Source organism: Pholcus phalangioides, unplaced genomic scaffold (assembly GCF_987345545.1).
Source record: "Pholcus phalangioides strain wild (caught in Gottingen) unplaced genomic scaffold, Ppha-v1.0 ptg000031l_1, whole genome shotgun sequence".
NCBI classification, from domain to species: Eukaryota; Metazoa; Arthropoda; class Arachnida; order Araneae; family Pholcidae; genus Pholcus; species Pholcus phalangioides.
In genome coordinates, this window is record NW_028301621.1 from 3,052,346 (window position 1) to 3,080,093 (window position 27,748).

At 36.9% G+C, this 27,748-nt stretch overlaps 1 protein-coding gene across 1 annotated transcript in view; it reads left to right on the forward strand.

Moving 5' to 3' along the window:
- LOC149067011 (structural maintenance of chromosomes protein 5-like) overlaps positions 1 to 27,748 on the forward strand; it is a 254,890-nt gene that overhangs the window by 70,555 nt on the left and 156,587 nt on the right. The window contains exons 3-7 of the mRNA XM_089252810.1: positions 5,978 to 6,172; positions 19,170 to 19,275; positions 25,417 to 25,542; positions 26,735 to 26,947; positions 27,122 to 27,286. Coding sequence (XP_089108936.1) covers positions 5,978 to 6,172; positions 19,170 to 19,275; positions 25,417 to 25,542; positions 26,735 to 26,947; positions 27,122 to 27,286 — 805 coding nt within the window. The remainder of the gene's footprint in view (positions 1 to 5,977; positions 6,173 to 19,169; positions 19,276 to 25,416; positions 25,543 to 26,734; positions 26,948 to 27,121; positions 27,287 to 27,748) is intronic.

A 27,748-nucleotide genomic window follows, 5' to 3' on the forward strand; every position in this document is an offset into this window, starting at 1 on the left:
TGTTAGAATTTAAGTTATTTTAAGTTGTAAGCAAATGTAAAAAATATACATTTTTCAAAATTTGAAACATGTGTTACTCCAAAACTATGCCTGACACACGAATTCTGAAAGCAGATTCGGAATCAGTGGGGAAAATACTATTAGAATGACCCTATTTGATCAAAGAAACACGAAAAAAGTGAAATTTTGTTTACCAGTGTAATCTGTAGATGCAGACTTTGCTGGTTTGAGAAAAAAGGCACCATATATAGTTTGCAGAGGTGCATAACCTGCAGGGAAGAAAATTTTATTTATCAATATAAAATCTCTGTCGAGGAGGAGGTGTTTAACACGATTTTGTGGAGAAAATACAAATTTTTTGCTGGCATCAACCCCCATCTAAAAATTGTTTAAAAATATGTTTCTGTAAATTTTTTAATGTAATTAATAACTAATCAAACCTCTCTCAGAAAACAAAGCTGTATATAAGACGAGGTGGTTTATCCACACTAAAATCCAGGAATTATACGCAGCAGAATAGTGTAGGTTAATTGAGATTTCCATGGAAATAAAGTAATACCTCCCGTATCTAAAACAAAGAGGGGGGCAGTGGCAAATCCATTTCTCATAAGGGAAATTTCGGATATGTATCTTCGTTCATTTGAAATGAGGTTTTTAAAGTTGATGAAATATAGAATTTCACCAATCGGCTCGGTAAGTTTAATAAATTTGCAATGTTTATCACTTTTATTGTCGATTATGCATAATCCTTTTAGACCCTGTGTGCACAAACGTGCGAGTTGCTTTTTTTCACTTTAGGTATTTTTTTAACCTCAGGGATGTTCAGCCCAAACTTCAAGAATTTGGCGTTATTGTTGAAATCAAAGCCAAAGTCCTCGAAGTTAAAAAAATCTACAGAGAGAAAAACAACCCTTTCTCCAAGGCTGTAGCATGCTTTCTTAGGGTAGACTTTTCTTGGAGTCTCGTTGAAATGGCTATGCTCAGAAAAAGGAGTTATAAGGGCCCCTCATTTGGCCTGGTACACCGCCCAAGTCGCCTCAACCTAGTTATGGACCTGCCCCTTCCATTTCTCAGTCTGAAAGGGATAATTTCAAATGAAGTTCATAAGTTTTATAAATATGAAAGAAATCATGCGTAAATATCACTTTAATTTATCAGTTAAAGCTTTTATTATCAGTTTAGCCCACATGCGATGCGTGCACTACACATGCCATACCAGAAAACTTTGTGTGAAGATGGATCCTTTGTGATGAGTATCCTGCATAAATGTGTGATGTTTTATTTTTTAATGTTTTAAATATTTTTTTATTAAATCAAACTGGTTGGCTTGCTAACAAGTTAAATATTATTAGTCCCATTCTAGGAAAAAAGATTTTCAGACTTCTTTGTCCCTTTATACCTGACCAGCAGGGGGAGGGCAGGTAATGGGGCTATCATCCAACCAAGAGCCTGATAATATTAGAGAATGAATCTGTCCCATATTTTTTACAAGACAGTAAGTGACTAGCAGTAAATTGCCTCCTCTGACGCATCACTCGGGGTTCGTGCCTAGGGGAGAGCACAGACTACTTTTTTTGCACAGGGCGCCACTGTCATCAATGCTAAGACCAGACTTGTCAATAGCTTAATTCAATGGCTCTCAAACTTTTGTCTTCTGCATTTCCCTTGCCCCCAGTGGACATCTATCTGTGACTCCCTAGAATAGTGTAACAAAGAACTGCTTCATAGTGTTGAATAGGCACACATTAATGAGACAGTTCACTGCAGCTCACACCTTGAGAACCGCTGACTTCATCCATTGTGGATGTTATGCTGAGGAACAAATTGATCCTCAATTCCCACACACTTCTGGTATACAATAGAGCAATACTTAGAATCGATGATACCGGTTTCGGTCTGAGCGCAGAGACATGCGATTGGCAGAGAACTGGCAGGGCGTGTAGAGAAAAATCTAGAAAGTCCCTCCCCTCCATACGGTAGTGCCGCCGACTAGGAAACTGTGAAATAGAATTTTGTGGAATGTTCTTTTTCTCGAAGTTTCTATCCAGGTTATAAATACCGTGGCGCTCACAAGATGGCAGACTGAGAGAGGCTAGACCGGCTAAAAGAGACTCGAATAGGCAGACTCTATTGCTGAAGTCAGTTGTGTTTAAACTTTGCAAGAAAGTTGTTAGCTCTCTGATTATCCTGTAAATACGTGCAAATTGCTGTTCTGTAAATAAATCTGTGTTTGTCCGTCGAACCGCTTCTTGTTTTGCAACATCGAAGTCTTGCGGAAAATTATCCTGAACAATTTGGTGTCAGAAGTGGGATAATTCAAGACTTGCATGAAGACAGGAAGAATGGACATGGACGAGATTCGAGAACAGCTGAACCAGTTGATAAAATTTGTGGGCCAAATGGAGTTGGACATCGTCGAAGAGATAAAGAAATCTACCGCTGCCGTGATCAACACTATAGAGACCACGAGCGCAGCCGTGAAAGAAGATGTCAACACCTCCATTGCTGCCAACAGAGAGCTGAAAGATCTGAAGAGTGCCAAGAACGATCGTGGGACCCGAAGAGACAAGTCGTTGGGAACCTGGAAACGCCAGGGAAAAGGCCACCTGCGGAGCGTATGCTCAGTCACAGCTACAGGTACGGAAGATGTGCCATGCCGAGTGTACCACGTCTCACAGCTACACGGACTCCACGTAAGAGGCGAGATTGATGTACTGCCGTGTAGGATGGTCATCTACACCGGAGCCAACGTGAGCATCGTCAGGACGGACCTGGCTCGGAAATTCCAACAACGACTTCTCTATGTACCACCATCGTTGATGCTGCAGACAGTCACGGGCGAGAAGATGATTGTGAGAGGAAAATTGACAGTCTCACTGAAGTTCGCCACGGTCACTTACCAACACACCGTCTTTGTGGCAAACATGTATGATTTGAGTGGACTTCTTGAAGAAACACAGATTTTCCTTGGACATAAGGAATGACCAGTTGCACACGTCGAAGGAGCGTATCGCCCTGCTCGGATGTGGTCGTAACGAAGAACCTCCAAAGAAAATGATGGACATTCCAGAAGCAGAAAAAGAGTGCATCGCAGATGCAAAGAAGACCAATGGCAGGACCGGAACTGTTCTCTCATGAGGATCAGAGGGCATGAAGAAGATGATCCAGCTTCGTAGCGAAAAAGCGCATGGAGATGCCGACGCCCTGACGAGAGGACCGGATACACAGAACCGTTGTCGTTTCCCCAAGGCAGAAGAGAAGTGTGGACCGGTGAGCCCTATAGTGAGACAGATAACATCTCAAGTCTCTAGTGACGATCTTTGGATCGACGAGAACACCAGGAAGGCCCAGCTAGACAATCCCGACATACGACCGATCATGGAGTGGAAGGAATCCGTCGGGAGTAAACCGACATGGCAAGACGTCACCTCTTCCAGTCTGACGACCAAGATATACTGGGCGCTATGGGACTCTCTGGAGATGAGAGATGGCGTGCTGTACCGCAGTGGGAGTCTGAGGATGGAAAGACGTTCCGGTGGCAACTCGTCCTGCCAAGGAGCCGTGTGAAAGATTTGCTGAAAGAATTGCACTAAAGCCCGACTGGTGGACATTTCGGCATGATTAAGACTCTCCAGAAGGTCCGCGAACGATTCTGTTGGGACAAATCCAGGACCGATGTGCACGAGTGGCGCAAGAATTGCGACGCCTGCGCTGCTCGCAAAGGAATCGCCCCGAACATCCTGTGACCACTACCGAGGACCGCCCACGTGAGCACCGGATACTCGCCATCGCCGATGAGAGAGGACCTTCGCCAGCCAGGTGATCTGATGTTCCGGCGACCGATAGATGCTGCTCTTCTACCGGAATAACACGTCCAAGGACTCCAGGAGCGCCTCGAGGACATTCATCGAATCGCCAGGCACCGGATCAACATCGGCCTCGAAAAGATGAAGAGCCGCTACGTTGTGAGAGCCAAGGAGACCTTGTCTGGCTCTGGAACCCGAAGCGCCGGAAAGGACTGTGCCCGAAACTTCAGACGTCATTGGAAGGACCCTACAGAGTCATGAAGAGACTGAATGACGTCGTAGCTCGGATCCAGAAGACTCCATCCTCGAAGTGCAAGGTGGTCCACTACAACAGACTGGCCTCTTACCACAGTGACAACCCGCCGGACTGAATTGTCGGGACGAACAATTCTAAGAGAGGGGCAATGTTACGAACTTTCGACGATAGATGGCGTGATTTGTTCGATAGAAATATCGATGATACCGGTTTCGGTCTGAGCGCAGAGACATGCAATTGGCGGAGAACTGGCAGGGCGTGTAGAGAAAAATCTAGAAAGTCCCGCCCCTCCATACGGTAGCGCCGCCGACTAGGAAACTGTGAAATAGAATTTTGTGGAATGTTCTTTTTCTCGAAGTTTCTATCCGGGTTATAAATACTGTGGCGCTCACAAGATGGCAGACTGAGAGAGGCTAGACCGGCTAAAAGAGACTCTACTGCTGAAGTCAGTTGCGTTTAAACTTTGCAAGAAAGTTGTTAGCTCTCTGATTATCCTGTAAATACGTGTAAATTGCTGTTCTGTAAATAAATCTGTGTTTGTCCGTCAAACCGCTTCTTGTTTTGCAACATCGAAGTCTTGCGGAAAATTATCTGGAACAATACTATTATATTGTGTTGTCTATGGTAACACTGGGTTGAACCATGCCTTCTACCATGTTTACTATCTTTTGTGCTCAAAAAATTAAAAACACATTTCCTTGTCTTTTTCCATCAATGCTTGGTAAATGAAAAACACAGTACAGAGTTTCCTATTAGTAATGTGTTAACATCAGTTCAACTTCCTGGTGGTAGTTTACCTACCTAATATTATCATTACACTGTGTTAATGATTATTGACGGTAAATGCTTTCACCCAGTTTCCCATTTACAATGTGTTAACAAATGTTGTCCCTCTAGTTGTTACGCAAGTTTCAATAAATGTTGGTAAAATAGGTTAAGAAACACATATGAAGGGTTGAGGGAGAAATGCTTTCAGTTCGAAAAAATCGAAATTAATGTTTTTGCAGTTTTGTATAGCTCAGTACTGTCTCTTTCAACCACGTAGGACACAGAAGACAAAAATGCTTTCAGTCCGCTGTAATAAAGGAAGAAAGATACGGCATAAGGGGGAAAACAATGATTTTAGTCACAGCACTCAGATGGAAAAACACTTGAGTCCAGCGTATGCACAGTAAAGACAAATTTGTAATATGTGCAGAAAGCAGTATTTGACAGGGTTGGGTTTATATCAGTATTTGCGGGGTGGGGGGGGGGGTGAAACCAAGACATTTTTTATATACAACCATTTTTTTATTTGCCCTTTAAAAATAGTTTGGTTTGCATTTTACATAACATTTACCATGATATAAAATTACACTGTAATCGAATCAGATTTTTGAAGAAAAACTTTTGCTTTATAGACTGAAACCATTTTTTCCCTAACCCTTCGAATCACATTGCAATATCATTAGTCATTCCGGTTAAGCCAGTTTGAGATTATTGCATTGAGGATCCAGTTGTTCACAGATTGTCCAGCAAAATTCAGTTAGGAGGAAGACAGGAAAAGTCACTGAATTTTCCAATCTGTATTTGGCTGACATTGTTATATTTTCTGTTATCTTAAATTGAATGTGATGCTGAAAATTGAGAAGGAACTTGAAACAAATATTTTTCTTGTATAATTTGTTTAGCAAAAAAATAAAGAAATTAAAATGGTTATATAATGTAACTGTGTAAATAGGGATGGGGGGGGGGGGTGTGAAAGGTTGCTATTGAAGATTATTTTCGGCTATAATAGAGGGGGTAGCCATTAGATTAGAGGATTATTAAGGTTTCATTTATTTATTTTAAAACTGTTCCGTAACCATATTCTGTGAATTTGATTTGAAGAATTTGCATTGAAATGTTATTGAGATTTTTTTCATTTCATTTCCAGGACATATGACAGATTATTCTTGAAAACTGGACCTGGTCTGAACATGATAATCGGACCGAATGGGTCTGGAAAATCATCCATAATCTGTGCAATTTGTTTAGGACTAGGAGGAAAACCAGTATTTACTGGAAGGCAACTAAAGCTGTCTGAATACATAAAACATGGTTGTCAAACTGCATACATAATCATTGAATTGTGAGTATTTTCTTTTCAGCAGCCCACTAAAAAAGATGCAGAGTTTCCCAGTGATCTGGAAAGTCAGTGAAATCAAAAATGGTCAGGGAAAATTTAAAATATTTGGCAGAGTCAGGAAAATATGCAAATCTATATATATAAAATTGATTTTCTGTGTGTGTGCGTATGTTCTCTATACAAATCTACAATTTTAGATCGATCGTCGTCAAATTTTGCATATATACCAAATGGGACCCGACTTAAACGATAGGCTACTTTAAAATTTCGTCAGAGCAGGGCAAGTGCCCCAAATGGACAAAAAACTGTCAGGCAACAATGGTCTTTGGGCCTCAACAATCACTTTCCGAACGTTTACTTTGGTTACCGTGGTTCCCTAGCGATGCATTTCAGACGTGTATATGCCTTTACAATGGTTTGTCACTTCTCTAATCCTGTTACCATATGTATATGTATAATAGTTTATGCCTTTATAATGGCTGGCCACATTTTCAATATGGGTTGTCATTTCTTCAACGCTGTCAGTATAATATTTTTGCCTTTATAATGGTTTGTGCCACGTTTTTAATACTCCCAGTAATGAGGTTTTTGAATGACGTCATAATCATCATCAGCATCGCTTTGAGGGTCAGGAAAAGGGTGATCCTCATAGAAATCAGTGTTAAAATTGCTGATTTTATTGTAGAAATGCGGAAATTTAATGGGGTTTTCTGTCATATCAATAATTTTAAAAATTGTATTGAATTCTCGATTTTTGAAATATTGAGTTCGCTTAGAGATATACGAAGTCCAGGAGATTAAACATGAAGTAATTAGCCAGACCTACTTTTGAGTTGGATATTCGTGTAATAACACATTGATTTCAACTTTTTATTTATATCTTCTCAAGCTTGAAAACTAATGTCTCCGTATTGTCTTTTAATATTGAACTGTATAAATTCACATATAGTTTAGGTTGTTTTAAAATTAATTATGGGCCCGTAAAAAGTACATCGAAAAAATTCCACAGCTTTAATTAAGCATTTTTTGAAGCAGAAACGGGCAGAGATGGATAACCTAACTTGAATTTCAAAAGGGGGGGGGGGAATCAAAATACCTAGCACACACACCCTTTAAAAAAAGAAAAATAAATATATTTATTTTTACGTTTCTCTTAATCTAGATTTGTTTCTTTCATGAGTCGCACAGGAGGTCGCCATATTGATGAACTTAGACACGGTTTGCATGTCCCTCAAAGAAAGAGGGAGATATCACGTGATCCAAAAAAGCCTCATTGAAGAAAACCCTGGCAACGCCGGGTATTATAGCTAGTGTATGATAAAAGTGGGAAAAACTGAATTTTAAAAACATTTGTATCAAGATTTTGAGTTTTATCTTTTTTTGGGAGATGCAAAAGTTGTAGCCATCGAGCTTATATTACTTTATGATGTCAGTGGTGCCCACCTTGGCAGTGCTGAGAACGGTGTTGCCAACATTCGTCAGAAGATCGTGTGACTCATTTAATATCGGTGCAATTTGTTATTTTCTAATGGCATAAATAGGAGTTTAAAACAATAAATGAAAGAAGTAATTTCAGCATTGATGAGATAATTCCAAAATTAATGTAAGAGATAATTCCAGAATTAATGAAAGAGAATTTCAGCATTGATGAATGTGATAATTCCAATATTAATGTAAGAGATAATTCCAGAATTAATGAAAGAAATAATTCCAGAATTAATGAAGAAAAATTTCAGAATTAATGAAAGAAATTTTTCAGCAGTAACAAAATCAATTATTCCAGTATTAATGAAAGAATAATTAAATCTTTTTTATCCCTATCCTTTTTTTAAATCTTTAAAATGCAGTATTTAGAGCCACAATTGCATTTCAAGGGGAAATTTGCACTTTCTATTAAACTCAATGTCAATACTACTTGTAAGGTCTCACTAACTCCTTTATATTGATAGGCTGTGTTACTCAATGAGTCACATGATTTCCTTGCATTCGATGTTGATCCCGTCGCAGCAGGTCGATGCTCCCTACAGTAATATAAGCTCCATGGTTGTAGCCCACTGTGACCATACATCCCTTATTTTAGGGAACATAACCATTATTTTCTATATTATTTCTGGCTCTTGGATATTCAGTTAGCTTTGGGTGTGTTTGGTCAAAGTTCATTTTTCTCTTTTAGTCAGGAAAATTTTTTATTTTTGTCAGGAAGAGTTGGGTAAATGATCAAGCAAGTTTACTAGGAGCCCTGTGGTGTTTTCCATCCCGTTGATATTTGTTATTAATATTTAGGGTCACATTATTTCAAATCATTCTGATCATGAAACCCACAAGGTCAAATTTCAATGATGTTCCCTTATTGACCATGCAGTATTTCTTTTATAAACATCTCTGAAACAGGGCTTGACAATACTCAGGTGGTCATGGCAACTAAAAAAGTTCATTAGCATCTAAAATTTTCCATGTGTAATCACTAATTTATGGGGGAGAGCAACACAAATATTTTGGAATTCATATCAGCACATATATGAACATGGCTAGTGATTGTTAAGTCTCAGAAAAGTTGGGAAAAAAAGGTTATGCAGCCCAATTTTGGGGCACTTTCCACTTGGCAGCCACTTTTCCTTTTTGGTTCAGTTGTCAAATGAACTTGTATCTCACATCAATGTGCTTGGTTCTGCAGTGAAATTCTGGATTTTTTGTGAGTCTGATGGCACTCTGGTTGTCAACCTGTAGTAAAGGGGTACTGCTTGAAATCCCAAGTTCTTGAAACAAATAATGAAGCCATGCTATTTCTTTTGCAGCTTGACTCGCCACCACAAACTCAGCCTTGGTTCTTGATAGAGTGAGACATTTCTGATGTTGACTTTTCCATGTTATTGCTCTACTGCTGCACAAAAGCACCATGCCTTAGGTCAGTCTTCTAATAGGGTAGGATATCTGAATCACACTAAAAGCACCAGCTTTGGAATCATGAGTACGAAACACCCCCAATTCACAGTACCCTTTAGCCCCCCCCCCCATACCCTGCAACAGTACCCAATTGTCCGGAGAAAATGTTGTAAAATTTTGTATGTAATTTTTATTTATTTATTTTTTATTTTTAACACAAAATGAAGCGTTCTAGACTCTGCCACGAAGCTGGGCAGGAAGCGATCTCGGCAATGGAAAAAGTCCAATTGCGAAGTTCCGGCATTCATTCATTCAGTACCCTTTTGCAGAACAGTCATTTCAATTTTTTCCGGTGGGGGGGCAAAGAACATGCAGTCTGCCCCCCGTATTCGCGGGTGTTACGTTCCTGGGGTGACCGCGAATATGGAAATCAGCGAATAACCGAAACCATAGGGGTTTTTTTGCAGCAGTTGTTGGCGATGCTTTCTGAAAGAACATTGTGATTTCTGTTTGATGTTTCTTCGTATCATCAAGTATGTTGGAATATGTTGACAAATCTTCCTCTATTAAAATTGTCCTACATGTGAAGAACGTACCATAGAGGGATCTATGTCATAAAAATAATCTATTGCTGATTTGAACTTGCAAAGCCCTTTCGCTATGTTTGTTACTCATGGTGAACTTGTCTTCTACTTAAGAGCTGCCACGGCTCTAGTTATGACAGTAATGGCATTAGTGATAGTGTAATTCTTCCATACCTTCAAGACATTTTACGCATTTGCATCTTCTATTGCATGCACAATCATTTTCATTGAGTGGTGTATATAACGAGCCTTGAATGTTCACTTTACCCGCCGATCAAGGGGCTGAATGATAGATGTTGATTAGGAGGCATACAAAGGACTTCAGCACCATCAACTTTGAACACATTAACATCTTGTTGTCCAGGAGCATTATCCAGTATCAAAAGAACTTTGAATGACATGTCTTCACTCTCAAGGTACCTCCTGACTTCCGGAACGAAACAACGTTTAAACCAATCCAGGAAAAGTGTTTTCATAGTCCAAGCCCTTTTATTGTTCATCCAAAATACTGGGAGCTTTGGCTTATCCTTTCCCTTCAATGCTCACGGATTTGTATATTTGAAAATGACAGTGGGCTTTATCGTTTACCCATATGCATTTGTACAAACAACATTTAACCTCAACTTGCCTTAAAACCAAGGGCTCGTTTTTCTTCATGGGTGATAAATGTTCTCTGCATCATTTTCTTCTAAAATAGTGCAGTTTCGTCAGCATTAAACACCTGCTGAGGTGAATATCCCTCCTCTCCAATAATTTTCTGCAGAGTCTTTGGAAATTTTCTAGCTGCCTCCTGGTCAGCAGCAGCTTGTTTGCCAGTGAGTTTTACATTGCGTAATCTGAATCGTTTCTTAAACCTATGAAACCAACCTTTACTTGCATAAAATTCTGATGAAATAGATGTTTCACCAGCCCTTCCCTTTATAGAAGTGTAAAATGTTATCAAATTTTCCGTTATAATATTACAATCAATTGGAATACCTTTTTTGTAGTAGTCTTGTACCCATGAAAAACAGTACAAGAAACACATGATCCTGTAGGCGATGCAAAGTTTTCGCTGCTACCAGTTACCAGACCTCTTAATATGTAACAAAAATGAGAGAGAATGAGTTCAGTTCACAAAAATTAAAAGGTCCATAAGTCCACAATAGCTTTATACTGCTGGAACGAAGAACACAAATTTAATTTTAGAGAGGCTAAGGTGATCCAAAAAGTTTGATCACCATTTCTTTTAGACGTCTTTGAGGGTACTTACATCAACAGTTAATAAATGACACAAAATCAACACCTTCCATTCTATTGGCCTACCACATTTTCATTTTGAGAAAAAAAAATTTTAAGATCATTCGAAGGGACCAAGTTGTCACTAACAACAACTATGACATCAAAACTGAAAATAAACATACTGAAGTGGAGGAAACAACTCTGGCCACCATTGATGCTGTCCTATTCTGATGTTTTTCATTATGACAGAATGAATTTTTTTTTCCACCTTGATAATGACACCCATGAGTGCGGAAACATGTTGGTGCTTTGTAAATTATTATTTGTCCTCATCGAGTTGTCAATATTCTTCTATATCCTTTTTTAGTTCTCTTATCAAACTTTTTTATTTTCTCTTTTAGCACATACACAAAATATTCAGCACCAAACACACATAAATGACCTAATGGTTACTCCTCGTTATGCTACTGTTGATAACATAAGACTGCAGTATCAACAGCTTCCACCCATAACTTTTCTGGCAATTCCTTGGCATGTAGCACAGTTCTGGCAACTTCCACAGGAGTTGGATTTTCCCCTCTCAATTGTTCCATTTTGCTGTAGTGTGTATGTCATTGAGGTTCAGTGAATCAATCCAATTTCTTTTACGGTGGATTCAACTTTTGAATTCTTGAACTCTGAACCACCATCAATTAGTAGCTCTTAAACAGAAGCATGACTTTCAGTTTGTACTTCAGCTAGAAAGTGTTCACCTTTGAAGGAACTTCAGACTTCACTTTCAAGAAGTAAATAGACGTGTACTTCGAGAAGTCATCCTTGAATACAATGCAGTATCTACTTCCACCCAACAATTTTTCAGGTATTGGCCCACAGACATCTGAATGAATCAGTTGACCAACTGTAGTTGGCCTCATTGTTCTGGTACTGAAACTGAGTTTATGCATTTTTTTACCGTATGCACGTGCATCACAAAAATTTCAATTAAACAATGTCCATACCTTTACTTCTGAAGAAGATGTGAGGTGAGAATATTCTCCTGGATGTAAAAATTGGAGAATAATCTAGAATATTCATTTTTCTTTTAAATAATTTAAATTTATTTACTAATTTTGTTTATATTGTGAAATATAAATCAGTTTTCATTGCCTGAAATATTCACAACAAAAGAAGATACACAACTGTTGTTTTCTTCAATGCACATACACTTAAATTCTGTATCTCTCACATTTTTTTAAAAGTTGTGTAATTCAGCCATGTTGGTTTAATTTTCTTGCTTTCAAACTTTAATATTGTGCTCTACAAACTTCAATATACCCATCTTGACGGGAAGAGAGACAGGGACATTCTCCGGAGACTACTATTATACAACCTCTGACAATAAAGTTCGGTGAATGAAGTCAGAACGGCTGATCTGGCAACACTGGCGAAGCAAAACGCTGCACATGCATAGCGGCAGGTGTTGACCATCTGCCACCACCGTTGTTCAGTTGAGCTTCAGTTGTGTTCCGTGAAAGACTTGTTTTACAAAGTGCTTGTTTAGTGCGTTGGTTCTTAACTGAGAACAGGAAAATTCACAAGGAATTTCTACCTGAGGGAACGACGATGAATGCTGCAAGGTACATTGAAATTTTGACCCGTTTCATGAAACGTCTACACAGGGTACGACCTCAGTACGCACAACAAGGTTCGTGGTTTTTTGTTCACGACAATGCTCGCCCTCACACAGCCAATATCGTCAAACAGTTCCTGGCAAAAAAGGGGGTGGTGCAAATTGAACATCCACCATACTTGCCAGATGTCAATCTTCCAGACTACTTCCTATTCCCACGACTCAAACTCACTTTGAAAGGAAAGAGATTTGACGATATTCCTGACATCCAACGAAACGTGACGAGGCTTTTGAACTCTATCCCAAAAGAAGACTTCTTGCAAAGTTTCCAGGACATGTATAGGAGATCTCAGCGGTGCATAGTAATGGGAGGTGACTATTTCGAAGGACAGTAAGGTAACTTTCGTTAATATTTCATCTACGTTAATTTTACAGGACTATTCACCGAACTTTATTGTCAGAGGTTGTAAATGACTAGAGAATATTCTTATCAAAAATAATTATTTTCAAGTTATTTATCAAGATTATTAATTATAATACATGTTTTTACATACATTCTTGATAATACTCTCTGGAAAAATTTCGGTAACTGAAGAATATTCTCATCGAGGAGAATATTCTCTGGAAGGACTATTATTAATAACTTCAGAATAATTATTATTATTTTCTATAAGCATATTCCCCAGTAATTTATGAAGGTAGTCCTTCCAGAGAATATTCCCAAGGATATTATATGTAACTATATTATAAATAAGAGAATATTCTCATCAAGAACTTATAAGAATATTCTGAAGTTATATTTATAATAGTAGTCTTAGCAGAGAATATTTTCCGAAAGATTATTCTCGAGAATTTTACATCTCTATGAAAAACTTCTGGACATTCTGATTGTTCTGATGACCTAACCACTCATGTGTCACAGTTGGATGTCAGAATTTTTCACAGCAAGACAAGCTTTAGAAATTATAACATGCATCAAACGTTTGTACACACCACTGAGTTGATGAATTCCAACTGCAACAGTCTGCTTTCCATTTCGAAACTTGTGCTTTATGTATCATCCTTGATGAGACCATGATTCAAAGCAGATCCCGATTAGAACCGATTCTGATCAGATTTCGCGATATACCAAGCATTTTTTAATTGACCTGGTCCTCCACTTCCCACATACTAGCATTTCCACATCCATCATACCATATCCTTCAGCGTTCATGAATGTTCAATCACCAAGATGGAGTGGTTTTGGCTCATTGAAAGGAGCATATGATGAGAAATCCAAATAAGTTGATATGTGATGGAAGAACTCCTGAATCATTATCCAACAATCTTTGTTGACATCTGTGACAGACATGAATGCTTATCCCTGAGAACTCTGGTCAGAAGTTGCATTTTCTTTACTTGAATGACAGTTCTTTTTGATATGACCGACTTTGCCACAGGAATTTTTATCAGTTTTTTCTTTGGTTTCTAAACTTTTTGACCGTGGGGGGGGGGGGCTCATGTTCTGAAGGTCGCGAAAAAAAATTTCAAATATTGCTACAAACATGATTTTTGTAATTTTTTTTATTTTAATTAATTAGGTAATTTGTGCATTGAAATTGTATTTTCAATACATCTGTTCAGATAGAGAAAAATACACGCTCAACCTGGCTGAATTGTATGTTATGTTAAATTTTTTTTTGCAGATGCAAAAATTTTTTAATACATTTCTATTTAAATTCTCAACTGTAATTTTTATATGCAAAAAATGGAACAAACCCTTGAATGTATTTTTTGTACTATTGTTTTGAAATGTGCGGCATGCCAGATAGAACCTCTAAGCGGCAAAATTTGTCCCACGGGTTGTAGTTAGCCCATCATTAGCTTAGAAGCCAAAGAAGAAAAACAAATTAGGTGATCCAAAGAAAATAATTTGGATATTACTTTTCAAAATAACACTGAAAAATATAAGTCTAAAACTTATATATTTGTGTATAACATTCATTATATGCACCGTATCGTGACATTTTCTCACAAAAAAGTATGAATTTTGCCATTGCTAGTTTGTGTGAAGTACTGAGCATTGAGCTCTCGTCTTTTTTCATCTTGGTTTCTCTACTTAGGTAGAGATATTGATATAGCAAAATAGTTGCTTAAAAAACAGCCATCAATGATTTAAAATCCTCTTCAGACATAAATAATGTTGAGCATTTGACAATTATATTAAACAAAATTAAACTGGTTTATATGCCCTTTTCAATACCTTACAGTAATCAATTCAGTCAGTATAGGGATTTACACTGCCACAATTTACAGAAGTCATAACATCTTTTACCACCTCAGCTTACACACACTTTCAATATGTACATCTCAAAGATTACAAATATTCTCATGATCTACAATATTTAATAATCCAATTTTACTAAAGTGATTTACTTTGTCACAAAATTGCAAAATTTACCATTATTTTACAGCCTATTCCAATTCAAAAAAAAAAAAAATTGAAATGTATGTACATGAAAACTCACAATGTCATCAGCATCACGATGTAACTTTTGAGCATTTGACAAATATACTGGACAAAGATAAAATAGATTGGAAGGCTACAAATGGTTATTTTTATTATTCTGGTTATAATTTACAGAGCATTAATACACCCTAATTTCTCTATAGTGATTAATGGATAACAGTAATTGCCATTATTTGCAGTATTTTACGAAACTTGATATAGAATTTTTTTATTTAGAATAATATTTGTCCATACCATGTTGGTATATTATTGACAGAAGATACAGGGTCTCTTCAGAATTATAATTTCAGTATGATTACCACTTCTTCTATAACAATTAAAATTCCTTTCGAAAATTAGTTGGATGCTGAGCTGATAATATCTGCTTCTGAAGAATCTTGCTTCTCAACATACTTTTTGGCTAGTTAATTTTTTCAATAATGAAAAATTTCTGTGATAAATAATTACAGTCGTTATCAACAGATAACGCCATTAAAATATTTTAAAATTTAGCACCATCTGTTGCAATAAACGTAACTATTCTGACAGCGAAATTTTATATGGTAAAATTCTGTCTTTCTCTGAAAACCAAATCATTCATGTTTTTTTGAATTATTGAATTTTTACTTTTTTTGTTACTTTTCCATCACCTTATGGATGTTAAGTGAAGGGAATCTCCCGTTTGGGTACATTTTTTCACATACATTTTGAAAAATGTGTTGCCACCTATCGGTAAAAATAGGTAGTCAAGTACCCTAGTAAAATATTGAACTGTGTGCATAATGAAAAAAATTTTTTTTTTTTTAATGAACTCAAAATTTCTACAAATGTCAAGAAAATTACAATGTATATCAGTTTTAGGTAATTTTTTCCATGGATATGGGAAATTTATCATTAGTTACCATCACTGGTGTGCGGGATCTAATGCACCGGAAAGGCATAAAAAACTGGTTGGAATTTTTCTTTCGCTCTCCATCGCTACATCCTTAATTACAGAGTAAGGAGGGCCAAGGGGATACCCATTGAGCGCCAAAAATATGAACTGAATTTGTTGTTTATTGAATATCTTGCTACAAGTTGTAAATAATTCTCCTGTAAATGGAAACCACATTTCACTACAGACTATTTTTCCTATCAAACAGTAATAAAACCCATGGGATATATATCAGTTTTCAGAAATTAAATTAACATTCAGATAACTAAGGACATCAAACTTATGCCTAGAAATTCTCCTGGGGGTGAAATGGAAAAGGGTTGTAAAAACAAAAAAAAAGGGTGATACAGCGGGCAGAAAAGATGTCTATTACTATCCTGAAGAAAATATCCGACTCAGAAGTAAAAACAATGTACAAAAATATTGTGAACGAAAAGGGATCAGCATAAACTTGGGCGATTTTGATTTCAAAAGGGGTAAAAAACGAGAAAATGACGTTTATGATGACGCATCAAAGGAATCGGATACAAACATCGAAGCACACTGTGTCAACATAAAAATCCCTAATTCCTACTTTGAAGCAAGAAATTCATCACAGAAGGACGAGTGGCAAAACGCGATGAAAGATGAGATCGAAGCACTAAAATCGCGGGATGTATACAATCTAGTCCCAAAACCTGACGATCGGAAAATTTTGGGAAACAAATGGGTGTACACAATCAAAAAGGACGAATTCTGTAACATAAAACGTTATAAAGCACGACTAGTGGCACAAGGTTTTCGACAAGTCGAAGGCGTCGATTATTTCGATGTTTATTCACCGGTAGTGAATTTCACATTAGTTAGATTATTCATGATCATTTCAATTATTTTGAAGGGTTGGATTCATCGACATTTAGACATAAAAAATGCATATTTGTACGGTAAACTCGACAATGTTGTATATATGAATCAACCACAGGGTTTTGAAATTTCAGGTTTTGAAGATCATGTTTTGAGACTGAAAAGGGCATTATACGGTCTACATCAGGCCGGAAGACAATGGTTTTTTGAGTTGGACAAAACATTTTTAGAACATTTTGGATGCAATGTGCATCTTGATAGAAGTTGTTCTATCCACGCATCATCTACTTGCACTTTTTTCTTTCGCCAAAGAAAATTCCATTGCTTCAGGAATATCCACGCAAATTTCCAAGTCATTCTGACCAGTACTTATTGTATAGTTTTGGAATCAAAGCTCTTTAATTATAATCACCCTGTACATAGCTGATTATTTTTCATAAATCTGTTACTACTATGCAGTAGAACTTAGATTAACTGGGCTTAATGGTGAAAGTAAAAAAAACCCAACAACTATTGAATATTAAGACTGGGAGATATACAGTAAGAGATGTGCTACTTCTTATGGGAAAGAAAATGAAAATGTATGTGAGGTAATGTAACTACTAGTACACTAGTCTTTGTCCTCTAAGGACAGCTGGTGTCTATTGGATTATAGGACCACCTGCCCCTAGCAGGATGGTGTCACTACTGTTGCTGCTTCTTTGTGAAGGGAAAAACCCTGTGAGATAATGCACCACTACATTTAGATGTGTGATGCGATCCTTATTCATGAATTTGCTAAAGATATAGAGCAATACAATTGAACAATCAACGTTACTATACCCAAAATTGCCAAAAAGGAACCATGGCTATATGTGTTTCAGAACTATATGAAGTCTCTTCATCACTAGCAGAAAAAAGAGAAATATAGCAAAACTACTCCTTATAGCAGGAGTTACTCGCTGTTGTAGACAAAAGAGTTGAATTCAAAAGGAACCGGCAACAAGAGCAGAGGAGTACAGAAAAAAGAAAAAAAGCCAATCGTAAACGAGAACATGTTCTCGTTTGCAATTGGCTTCTTAACTTTTCAAAGGTATTTCGAAGGTATTTTCCAATGCCATTTTTCTTTTTTCTGTCCTCCTCCTCTGCTCTTGTTGCCAGTTCATTTTGAATTCGACACTTTTGTCTACGACGGTGAGTATTTCCTGCTATAAGGAGTATTTTTCAAACCACTTTATGAGACTTTTTGAAAAAAACCACTTATACTATCTTATGCCATTTAAGGACGTACCATCAGAATATGAAATGTGGTAAGAATGAATGATTTTTTTTTGGCTAATAATGAACCAATATGGTATTTTTCAAGGGAAAAAAAATTATATTTAGGCCACTTTTATTTGATTTTTTGAAAAAAACCACTTGGTTAAAACCAAGGTTTAAACCAACGGGGTTTAAACCGAACAACCCGGGCAGAAATTAATTTATACATCTCTGAAGCAGGGATTGAAAAAACCCAGGATGCCACAAAGATGAAAATTTTTATTGGAGTTTAAAATTTATCATGTGTGATGTCTAAATTAGGGTCTGAGAGCAACACAAAATTTTCAGAATTTATATAAATGCGTACATTTATAATTCATTTATGTAATAGGTCACTAAGTGCCACAAAAGTTGAAAAAAGGTTATGTAGGGCTGTTTTTTTCTTGAGGGGAAAAATTTGGCTCTTGAGAAATTTTTTGGCTGGTGCTTTTTTTTTCCCAATTTGTCAAGCATTTTGGGTTTTTTAAAATAAATTTGTATACACTGGATGTACAGTGAAACCTCGGTACAGCGAAACTCTGCAAACCAAGAAAAAATATTGTTGTGGAGGGATTATGGTTATATCAAGAGATAGCATTATCATCAGGCACCACCAAATTTATGCTTTTGTTGTCATCTCTTCTGAATTTCGTTGTTAGTACTACTATAAAAATACATTTATAAGCATTTATTTGGCAGAAAAAAATTTGAATTGATTGTTGAACAAAATTCAGTTGCTTGTTTCACCCTGTAAAATAGCTTCCCTCTCAATTATTTTGTGTGCTACACAGAAAGTAGCTTCACTGTAACCTCATTAACACTTTCTGAGGGTAGATATGGTAGTGCAAAATACCCATGTTATTAATCATCCTCGAAAAAACAAAAATTGGTTTGAAATTTTAAAATGTATTGAAGGTGATTTTGAGTGAAATATAAAAATTACTGTTGTAGCAGTTTTACAACCTCCTAAAACGTAATATTGTTATGGAGGGATTTATCGCAGTAAAGGATATCGTTGGATTGAGAAGAATTTAACATTACACCACAGAAAATTCCAAACAAGATTGGCAAAAATATCATTGTGTAGAGGGATTTATCGTTATATTGAGTATCGTTGTAGCGAGGTTTCACTGTGTTTGATTTTAATTTTGCTATTTTAGATCCGATCCTTCTTCAAGAACTGGCATTCTTAAAATTTCAAGAAGGATACCTCAAACAGGACCCTCTGAATACAAGATTAACAATTCACCTGTTAAGGAATGTCAGGTATTTTGTAATTTTGAGGGGAGAGATTTTCGTTATTCATGTATGCTATGGGGAAATTTCTGATATTTTATTTTCTTAATTGATTTTATATTATTTTTATTATTTTATCTGTTTTCGTTTTTTTAAAGTACCTAAAATTTTAATACAAATCAGGCATTTTTTGTCTTGCTTTTTTCTTCCCTTTTATTCATTATTATTCTCAAAATTAGAAAATTTATATGGTTCTCAAACACGGAGCAAGAATGTTTCTGTTGAATTTTATTTTCACCTGATAGGGGAATTATTGTAGTAATGGGGAAGTCAGATACTGGCTTCATGCCTTTAGCCACTCTTTTAACCATACGTAGGGGGTAACATGTCATGCCTATTTTTATCAAGTTTGTTCTGTGTCATAGCCAAGTGTTCAGATGATGGCTGAGACGTCACTAGATTTTCTGCTGATTTTTGGTCTATTAGTCATAAAGATGAGGGGAATAAATAGTCACATAACATCAAGGCCAGAGCTAGGGGGAGGGGGCAAGGCAGGAAATTTTAGGAAAGAAAAAAAATACTGTAAAAAATCATCAAATTTTGCAGTGGTAGGGGCAGTCGTGTGAGCATCATGAGGGTCTGGGTTTGAACCCTTTTGACGTTAGTGGTGGTAGACTGAAGTTTATTTTCTGAACTGTTTTCAGTTTTCTAACTTTTAGACGTGAATGCGAGCCAGTCTCTCATTTGAAAAAGTCTCTTCCCAGAGAACAGGCAGACCTTCAACACGATATTGACATAACATGAAAATTCAAGCATCCACTATCTTTACTTAGGAATATGGAACACAGGTGGCAGCACCAGAAAGAATGTTAAACTGTTAAATATATCACTGGAGTTAGCTACAGTTGGAGACAGCCTAAATAACAAGAATTGTATTTTAATAATTGAAGATATACTTTTAAAAATGAACATCCTCCGAGAAGAATAAACAAACAGCAGCCCAAAGTTGCCAACTGAATGTAAAACAATATAGAGTCCCCAAGACATTCGTTTATGACTGCATCACATGAAATCATTTCAAATTAGATTTCTTTCAACACTCCCCCAGATTTCACGATGACAAAAAAATAAGAGAAAAATATATTTGTGACCCATCGTTGAAGTACACAGTTCATGTTTCAGTCTTGGTACAGCCTTTGTTAATGAATCGGCCACCATGAGCACAGTTCCAATTTTCAATCTTTTTTAACGGCATTTCCACACACATGGTGGGTGACATCAATATGCTTTGTTTAATCATGGAATATGCTGTTTTTAGTTAAGTCGATCGCTCCTTTATTGTCACAGTAGATTTTGATTGGGATGTTGGCTTCCAGCATGTCAAGTTCCTTGAGAAACTTGTGTAATCATAGGGCCTGTGGCAAACATTCGTGAACACAGTATGGTTGTTTTCTTTCTTCTCTGCCAGGTGACAGCAGCTCCAGCAAGTAGGAATGTGAATCATGGTTTAGATTTCCTGTCAGGATTACCAGCATAATCAGCATCACAGTATCCAACAAATTTGCAATTACCTTCACGTGTGTAATGCATCGTCAGTTTCAATGTTTTTCTGAAGTAACGCATGATACGTTTTGCAGCTACTTAATGCTCTTTTTGGTTGTACAAGAACACAGAATTGACATAGCAGTCCAACTGCGTATATGATATCTGGACATGTTCCCTTTGCAGCATAGAGCAGGCTGCCGATAGCTGATTAATATGAAGAAGATATTGTGACATCACCAATGTTCAGTTTCAAAAGCTTCTGATTAGAATCAGTTGGTGTTGACATCATGCATGGCAAATCTTTGCAAACCATTTTCAATGTATTCTGATCAATTAAGAGTTGTCGTTCCAGCTTCTAGATCCTTTTTGACCTCAATTCCTAGCAATACTTCAGTTTTTCCAAGATCTTTCATTTTGAATTTCTTGAAAAGCTCTTCTTTGATCCAATTCGCTAGTTGAAGAGAACTGGAGAAGATGAGAAGATTGTCTACATATACTGTGACAAGCAATGTGCCTTGAGAATCAATTTTATAGTATACACAGCAGTCAAAGTCGTCACATGTCAAACCAATGTCTTTCAGTTGGTGTCTAGCTTGTTGTACCAAGTTCTGCCAGACTATTTCAATTCATATATGCCCTTGAGAAAGGGACAAACTGCATCTCCAGATGATAATGATAATCCCATTTCTTTGGAGGCTTCCTCAAAGCCTTTAGGAATTTCCATGTAGAGGTCTTCTTCCAAATGACGTTGTGAAAAGGTGACAATATCATCTGCATGGTCAATTGACCAATGTTGCAAGGGCGACAAGAATTCTTAGGGTTTCGTATCAGACAACTAATGAAAACGTCTGCTTGTAAACTATACCAGCTTTTTGTGAGCAACCCTTCACTACCAGTCTAGCTTTGTAGTGTTTCCTTGATTTATCTGGGGTTATCTTGATCACCCATTTTGTTTTGATAGCTTTTACTCTTCGAGGTAGAGGAACTATTTCCCATGTTTTATTTCTATAATGGGAATCTAGTTCTTTGAGGGATAGCCCCTTTCCATTTGACGCTGTCAGCATGGTTTACTGCTTCTTCATATGAAGATGGAATATCTAGTTTGTCTATATCTTCTTCAAATACATTATCAAATGGCACTGATGAGATGTCCTCGGCAGTTCATAATCCAACAAGTATGCAGATCTCACCAATTGACGAGCAGATCATCTGACATCATTTGAACTAGAGAATTTTCTGTGTCCTTTGAATCACCAGTCTTTTTTTTTTTCGTATCAATTTCTGATGTAGCTAAAGTGGTAATTTCAACCGGAAGAGCTGTAGTAAGACTGAAAAAAGCTCATCTTAATCATAGAACTGCAGGCCAGCTTCAGATGAGATCCCATCTTTGCATCTATTTATTTCTTGAAACACAACATCTCTGACTCCTGGGAACTTATGTGTTGCAGGATCCAATAGCCTGTATCCTTTGCTGTCCATGGAATATTTGACAAATATCTTTACATTCACCGTTTCTTTCCGCTTCTTATGTTGATTTTTAGGAATGTCACTGAAAACACGATGGCCAAATATTTTCAAGTGGATCAGGTCTGGTTTTTCTCCTGTCCACACCTCGAATGGAGTCTTCTCATCTGATGCAATTATTATTACTGCTGTGGTTCTTGCAATAGTTCACTGTAGATATAGCCTCTGCCCATAAATGTTTGGCATGACAAAGCATGGCTCTCGTTTTTCTATGAGGGAACAATTGCATCTTTCTGCAACATCATTTTGTTCAGGGGTGTATGCAATAGTCTTCTCATGATGAATGCCTTCTAGTCTCAAATATCCAGCCATCTGAGCATTGACTTATTCTTTGTCTCTGTCACTTCAAATCTGTTTTTTTTCCTGGTTTGCCTCGATATGGGCTTTGAAGTCTACAAATTTGGTGGAAATGCCTTAGGAATAAAACAAAACTCATTTTTGTTTTTTCGTCAATTAGTCATGAAATATTTTGCTCTGCCTATGGATTCAACTTTCATCGGGCCACACAAGTTTGTATTGATTGCTTTAAGCTCTAAAACTTCTTTTGCTCTTGTCACCTTATTCTTTGGGAATCTTTGACGACACATTCCTCCTTTTACGCAGGAGACACAAATCTGAACAATTATTTTCAATGAAATTGAGTCCTGTAGCAGGGCCGTCATTTCAACTTTTTCCGGGGGGGGGGGGGGGGCAAAGCACATGTATATATATATTTGTGTATAAATGTACCATTTTAGTGTATTTTCAAAAGCCAGCCCCCCTTGCCCCCCCCCCCCCTAAATGACGGACCTGTCCTGTAGTCACATTGACTTTAATCTCTGAATTTCACCTTCACTCAAATGAGCTAGTCTTTGATGCCAAATATTCATAGATTGAATATCCTATGCTTGATCTGTGTAGTTTTTGCAAAAGATTCGTGTTAATGCCCAAACAGTGGGTTTTGTCCGGGTATCACAGGAGTTAGCTACAGTTTAGAACAGCCTAAATAACTTGAGTTATATTAATATAACTCATTATCAATATTATATTAATACATGAAGATATATTTAAGAAACAAACATTGCCCAAGAAGATAAACAAACAGGTACGCAAAGTTGCCAACGGAATGTAAAACAATGTAGAGTTCCTAAGACAGTTCATGACTGAGTCACGTGAAATCATTTCATATTAGATTTCTTTCAAAATGTGAAAATATATATATTTTCAACGCATTTACCACCTTTACTTAAAAATATAGAAGACAGATGGCAGCACCAGAAAGAATATGAAATAATCATAATGACAACATTAATATTTTAAGACCACACATACATTCAGAGCACACATTCTGGTATGTACCGATTTGTTAGAAATTCTGCAGAGGAATGTGCAGTGTACAGTGAAGTAAGTGGTAGAGGTGGCACATAATCATGTTTGCTGCTTCTACACAAAAATCTGAGTTACAGCCTTCATAACATTTTTACCTTCACATGCATGTTGGTTTCAAGCCAAAAGTTGGCAATAGAAATACAAATACAAATACAACGCCACAACAGGCAAATTGCCCAACGAGGTGGCTGACTTAAGAACATCATGGATCCCCGAGCCCCTACCTACTACTGCTACACCACACATGCACCCCCCCCCTCCGCGGAACCCCCCAACGAATCGGTACATGCGGGAATGTGCGTGTACGTGTAGTGCAACCTGACGTAAAGTTTGTTTCTGTGTAATGCTTGTTATGTGTAGTGCTGTCATCTGCCCCCAGTTTTACTAACTATGAGTGAAGTGTTATGGTTGAATGATTTACCGTTGTAGGACTGTTGCTCTCTGTGGCGAGACTTTTTAACGGGGAGATCGGCTCGCATTTGCGCCTTGAAGTTGGGAACCACAGAAAACCAACTTCAGCCGACCACCACTGTGGGGTTCGAACCCGGATCCTCGCATCACGAGTCCGGCACTATAACCACTCGACCACCATAGCGGCAGATTGGATTTATTTTCTTATTTTAAAATCTCTGAATTATTTTGAGTATGTCTTGGGTTTTTAGAGATTTTTTAGCTCTTTGAAACAGTAAGATTATCAGCAAAGACCTCTGTGTTTTAATGTTCTCTTGCATCAGATGAGGTTTTATTTTAACTCTTTTACAGCCTCTTTTTTCCCTTCAAAATAGACTCGTCCAAGTTTTGATTAATCTTTTTCCTAACTTTTTACTTTTTTTCTCCTCACCCTTCTATGAGACTTTCAGACTTGTTTTTCAGGTTTCTGCCTCTGACGAGATCTTTCATTTCTTCCTCACCCCTCATAAATTCAAAACACCCATACTCCCTATCTCGGCCGTCTTTGAGCGTTTTAGCTTTTATATAGTTGAACAGTGGGACTTACTGGTCTGCAATGTTGTTGCTCCCATAAAAAAACTACAGGATGACATCACAAAGTGATAAATTGCCAAATTACTTCTCCCTTGCATAAAAACAACTGAGGTAGAACAAAAATTGCAATTGTCCACCATTATTTTCCAGTTTTTATTGGTATCAAATTATCCCTTAGAAAAATCCAATGGGCATTGTATCCCAGGTTAATAAGATACTTGCCTGAAGTATCACCAAAGGATGTTTAGAAATGTTGCGAGTTTGATCTTCTGTTCATCATTGTCAGAAACTTTTGTGACACGGGTACAACAGGGAGTCCCATGTGAAGGGTTTCAACCTCTCGGTGATGATTAAAAAAGCCTGCCAATCAGAATGATCAATAAATTGTAGGTCCCGGTCTAATTAGCCCTTGTATGCAGAAAATGTCTGCAGTACGACAAAAATGATCAAATGAAGAATCCAATCTTAGTGAATCTGATAAGTTAACCCCTTTGTGTCCATAGAACAATGGCGAGGCAACAAAAATCAGCATTTCATCACAAAAAAAGTTATTGTTTTGATTAGTTTAAAAAGTTGGCCTTTTTTCGCTGTGGGTACCTTTCCCATGGCATCCATTTGTGATAGCAATACTTTCATCACAAAAATATTGTTGCAATAAATGAATGTGAGCAAAATTAATATTATAAACTACCTATATGTGCCTAATTTTTTTTTGTTGAAATATTTTGAATGAAATATTAATTTTTGTAGGTTGAGAAAGAAGTTAGCCGTTTCAATATACAAGTGAATAACCTATGTCAGTTTCTTCCGCAAGAGAAAGTTTCAGAATTCTCTAAAATGACAGCAAAACAACTATTAGAAAGCATGCAGCAAACAGTTAGTATCCGCGTGTGGCACGTATTTGAACATCATTTTATCAATTGTGCATAATTTTTTATTATACATCCATATATTTGTACTTATGTGAAATTGCACTTCCTAATAAATGAGTACAATTTTGTTATTTGTTGAAGTTTATTTTCCACTGCATACTTTTTTTCATATCTATATGGTACACAACAAAAATTTCTAGCTCATGTGTAACCCATTCTAACAGATGTGTAAACCAAGCATATACATCAATACTGTAATTTTCTGAGCAAAAGCACTACTAAACCACTCATACACCTCATAAACATTCTTCTGAGAAATTTCTAATAAATTTGTGCATGACATATAGTGTTCGTATGTCGTATCCTTGTTGCATTTATTCAGTTTCTCTTTTGGATAGAGTTATCAATCGTTTATTGTTGTCAGAAACGCAGAGTTATGATGTGATCACATTAACCAGTGTGCAGTGTATCTGAAAAATAACCGATAAGATTTAGTAATTAAAAGAATAATGGATATCGTATTCAGAAGAATTTTGCTTGGCCTTCACCCGCTTTGCTTGATCCTGGTTAAAGTTTGTGTCTGTCATCACGAGTCTTCAGCATCATGTATCATTTTCCGATATATTATAAGCAGAGCTGTCAACTGCTACAGATTGCCCAGATGGCCACAATAAACTATGGAGCTACAGGAGACTCTGTCAATACTACAGAAATCAGTTATTAAAAAATCGGGTCTTTGAGTTTCTTGCATTGTTTTACTTATTTTTATTACTTTTTTAAATTGCATCAATCTTTACCATAACGATGTATTCGTATACGCATGTGAGATTTCGAGAGAAGATGAACTTGAAGCCGATCAGTTTTGTCGGTGTGCGCAAGACATATCTGTAAAGCTGCGTCTAAACGTGCCGCTCTACTTCATGCCCAAACATGCAAAAACCGGTTTTCTATGAAAACCACCCCACACTGTAGACTAAAAGCAGGTTTTTGAATGGTTCAAGATTTTTCTGGAACTGGCTTATTCTATATATTTTGTCCTAATTCTATATATTTTGTCCTGATTCTATATATTTTGACATGTATTTTTGCATGTGCATGCAAATTTAGACCTTCATTTTTTACTTGATTGTTCGTACTAATGTTTGTTGTTAAAGATCATATTATATATTGATTTTATGAATTTTTTTTTACATTAGGTTGGAGATCCAGTAATGTATCAAACATATGAAGAGCTCATTAAATTGCGTTCAGATATACAAAGATGTGAAGCTGACATTAATGACCATAAAGGAAATTTAGAAAAAAATAAACAGATGAGCAGCCGTCTGCTACCTGAGATTGACACATATCGAAACAGAGAAGAGATAAAAGAGAAAATAAAGACTATTGAAGAAAAACGTGAAGTGATGGTAAATTTTTGAATTAATGTTCCACTATTTTTACTCTAGCAAGATAGTGTATTGTCAAGAAATGTTTTTCCTTTATGCTTTGCACTTTTTCTTTTGATGTTCATAAAACAAAATATGTTCTATAGTAATTATTAGTGGTGTCTTTCAGTATTATTTAGTCTTATTATTTTTCAGGTCTACTCAAAAGTGTATGAAAATGTGAAAGCCCTTGATAAAGCTGCAAAAATGCTGGAAGAAAAATTGTCTACTTTCAAAACTAAAGGCATTGATGTATTGAAAGAGCAGCTAGAGAAACTAAAACGTGAAATTCAGAATCATCAGTATCGGCTGCGTAATCTGGTGAGTAGAATATAGTATACGTTGTTCTTCTGGTCAATGCCAGGATAGGCAAGTGGTCTAAGATGCCAGAGTCAATGTGAATGTCAGAAGTCTTTGTACTTCACCAGTGGCCAGACTTCAGACATGGTTTGAAACCTACATATAGTCAGACCTGCTCATAATGAACACTGAATGATGTTTTCCCCTCGTCCTTTATTTCATTCAAACCTTGTACAATATTAAGCTGAAGGAATCAGAGAAATTTTTTCATATTTACCAAATTTTATATTATAGTAAAACCTCCTTTAACAGCCACATTTCATTGGAACTGAACATGTTCCATAGACTTAACATTACCGGTAACCTCAAAACAATGGCTACTTTGGCCGTGGATTCAGAAGAAAAAATATGCATATCGTTATGAGAAAAATAATTTTCAAGGGAGCTCCCCTTGAACTCTGTGGGGGGGGGGGGGATTATGTA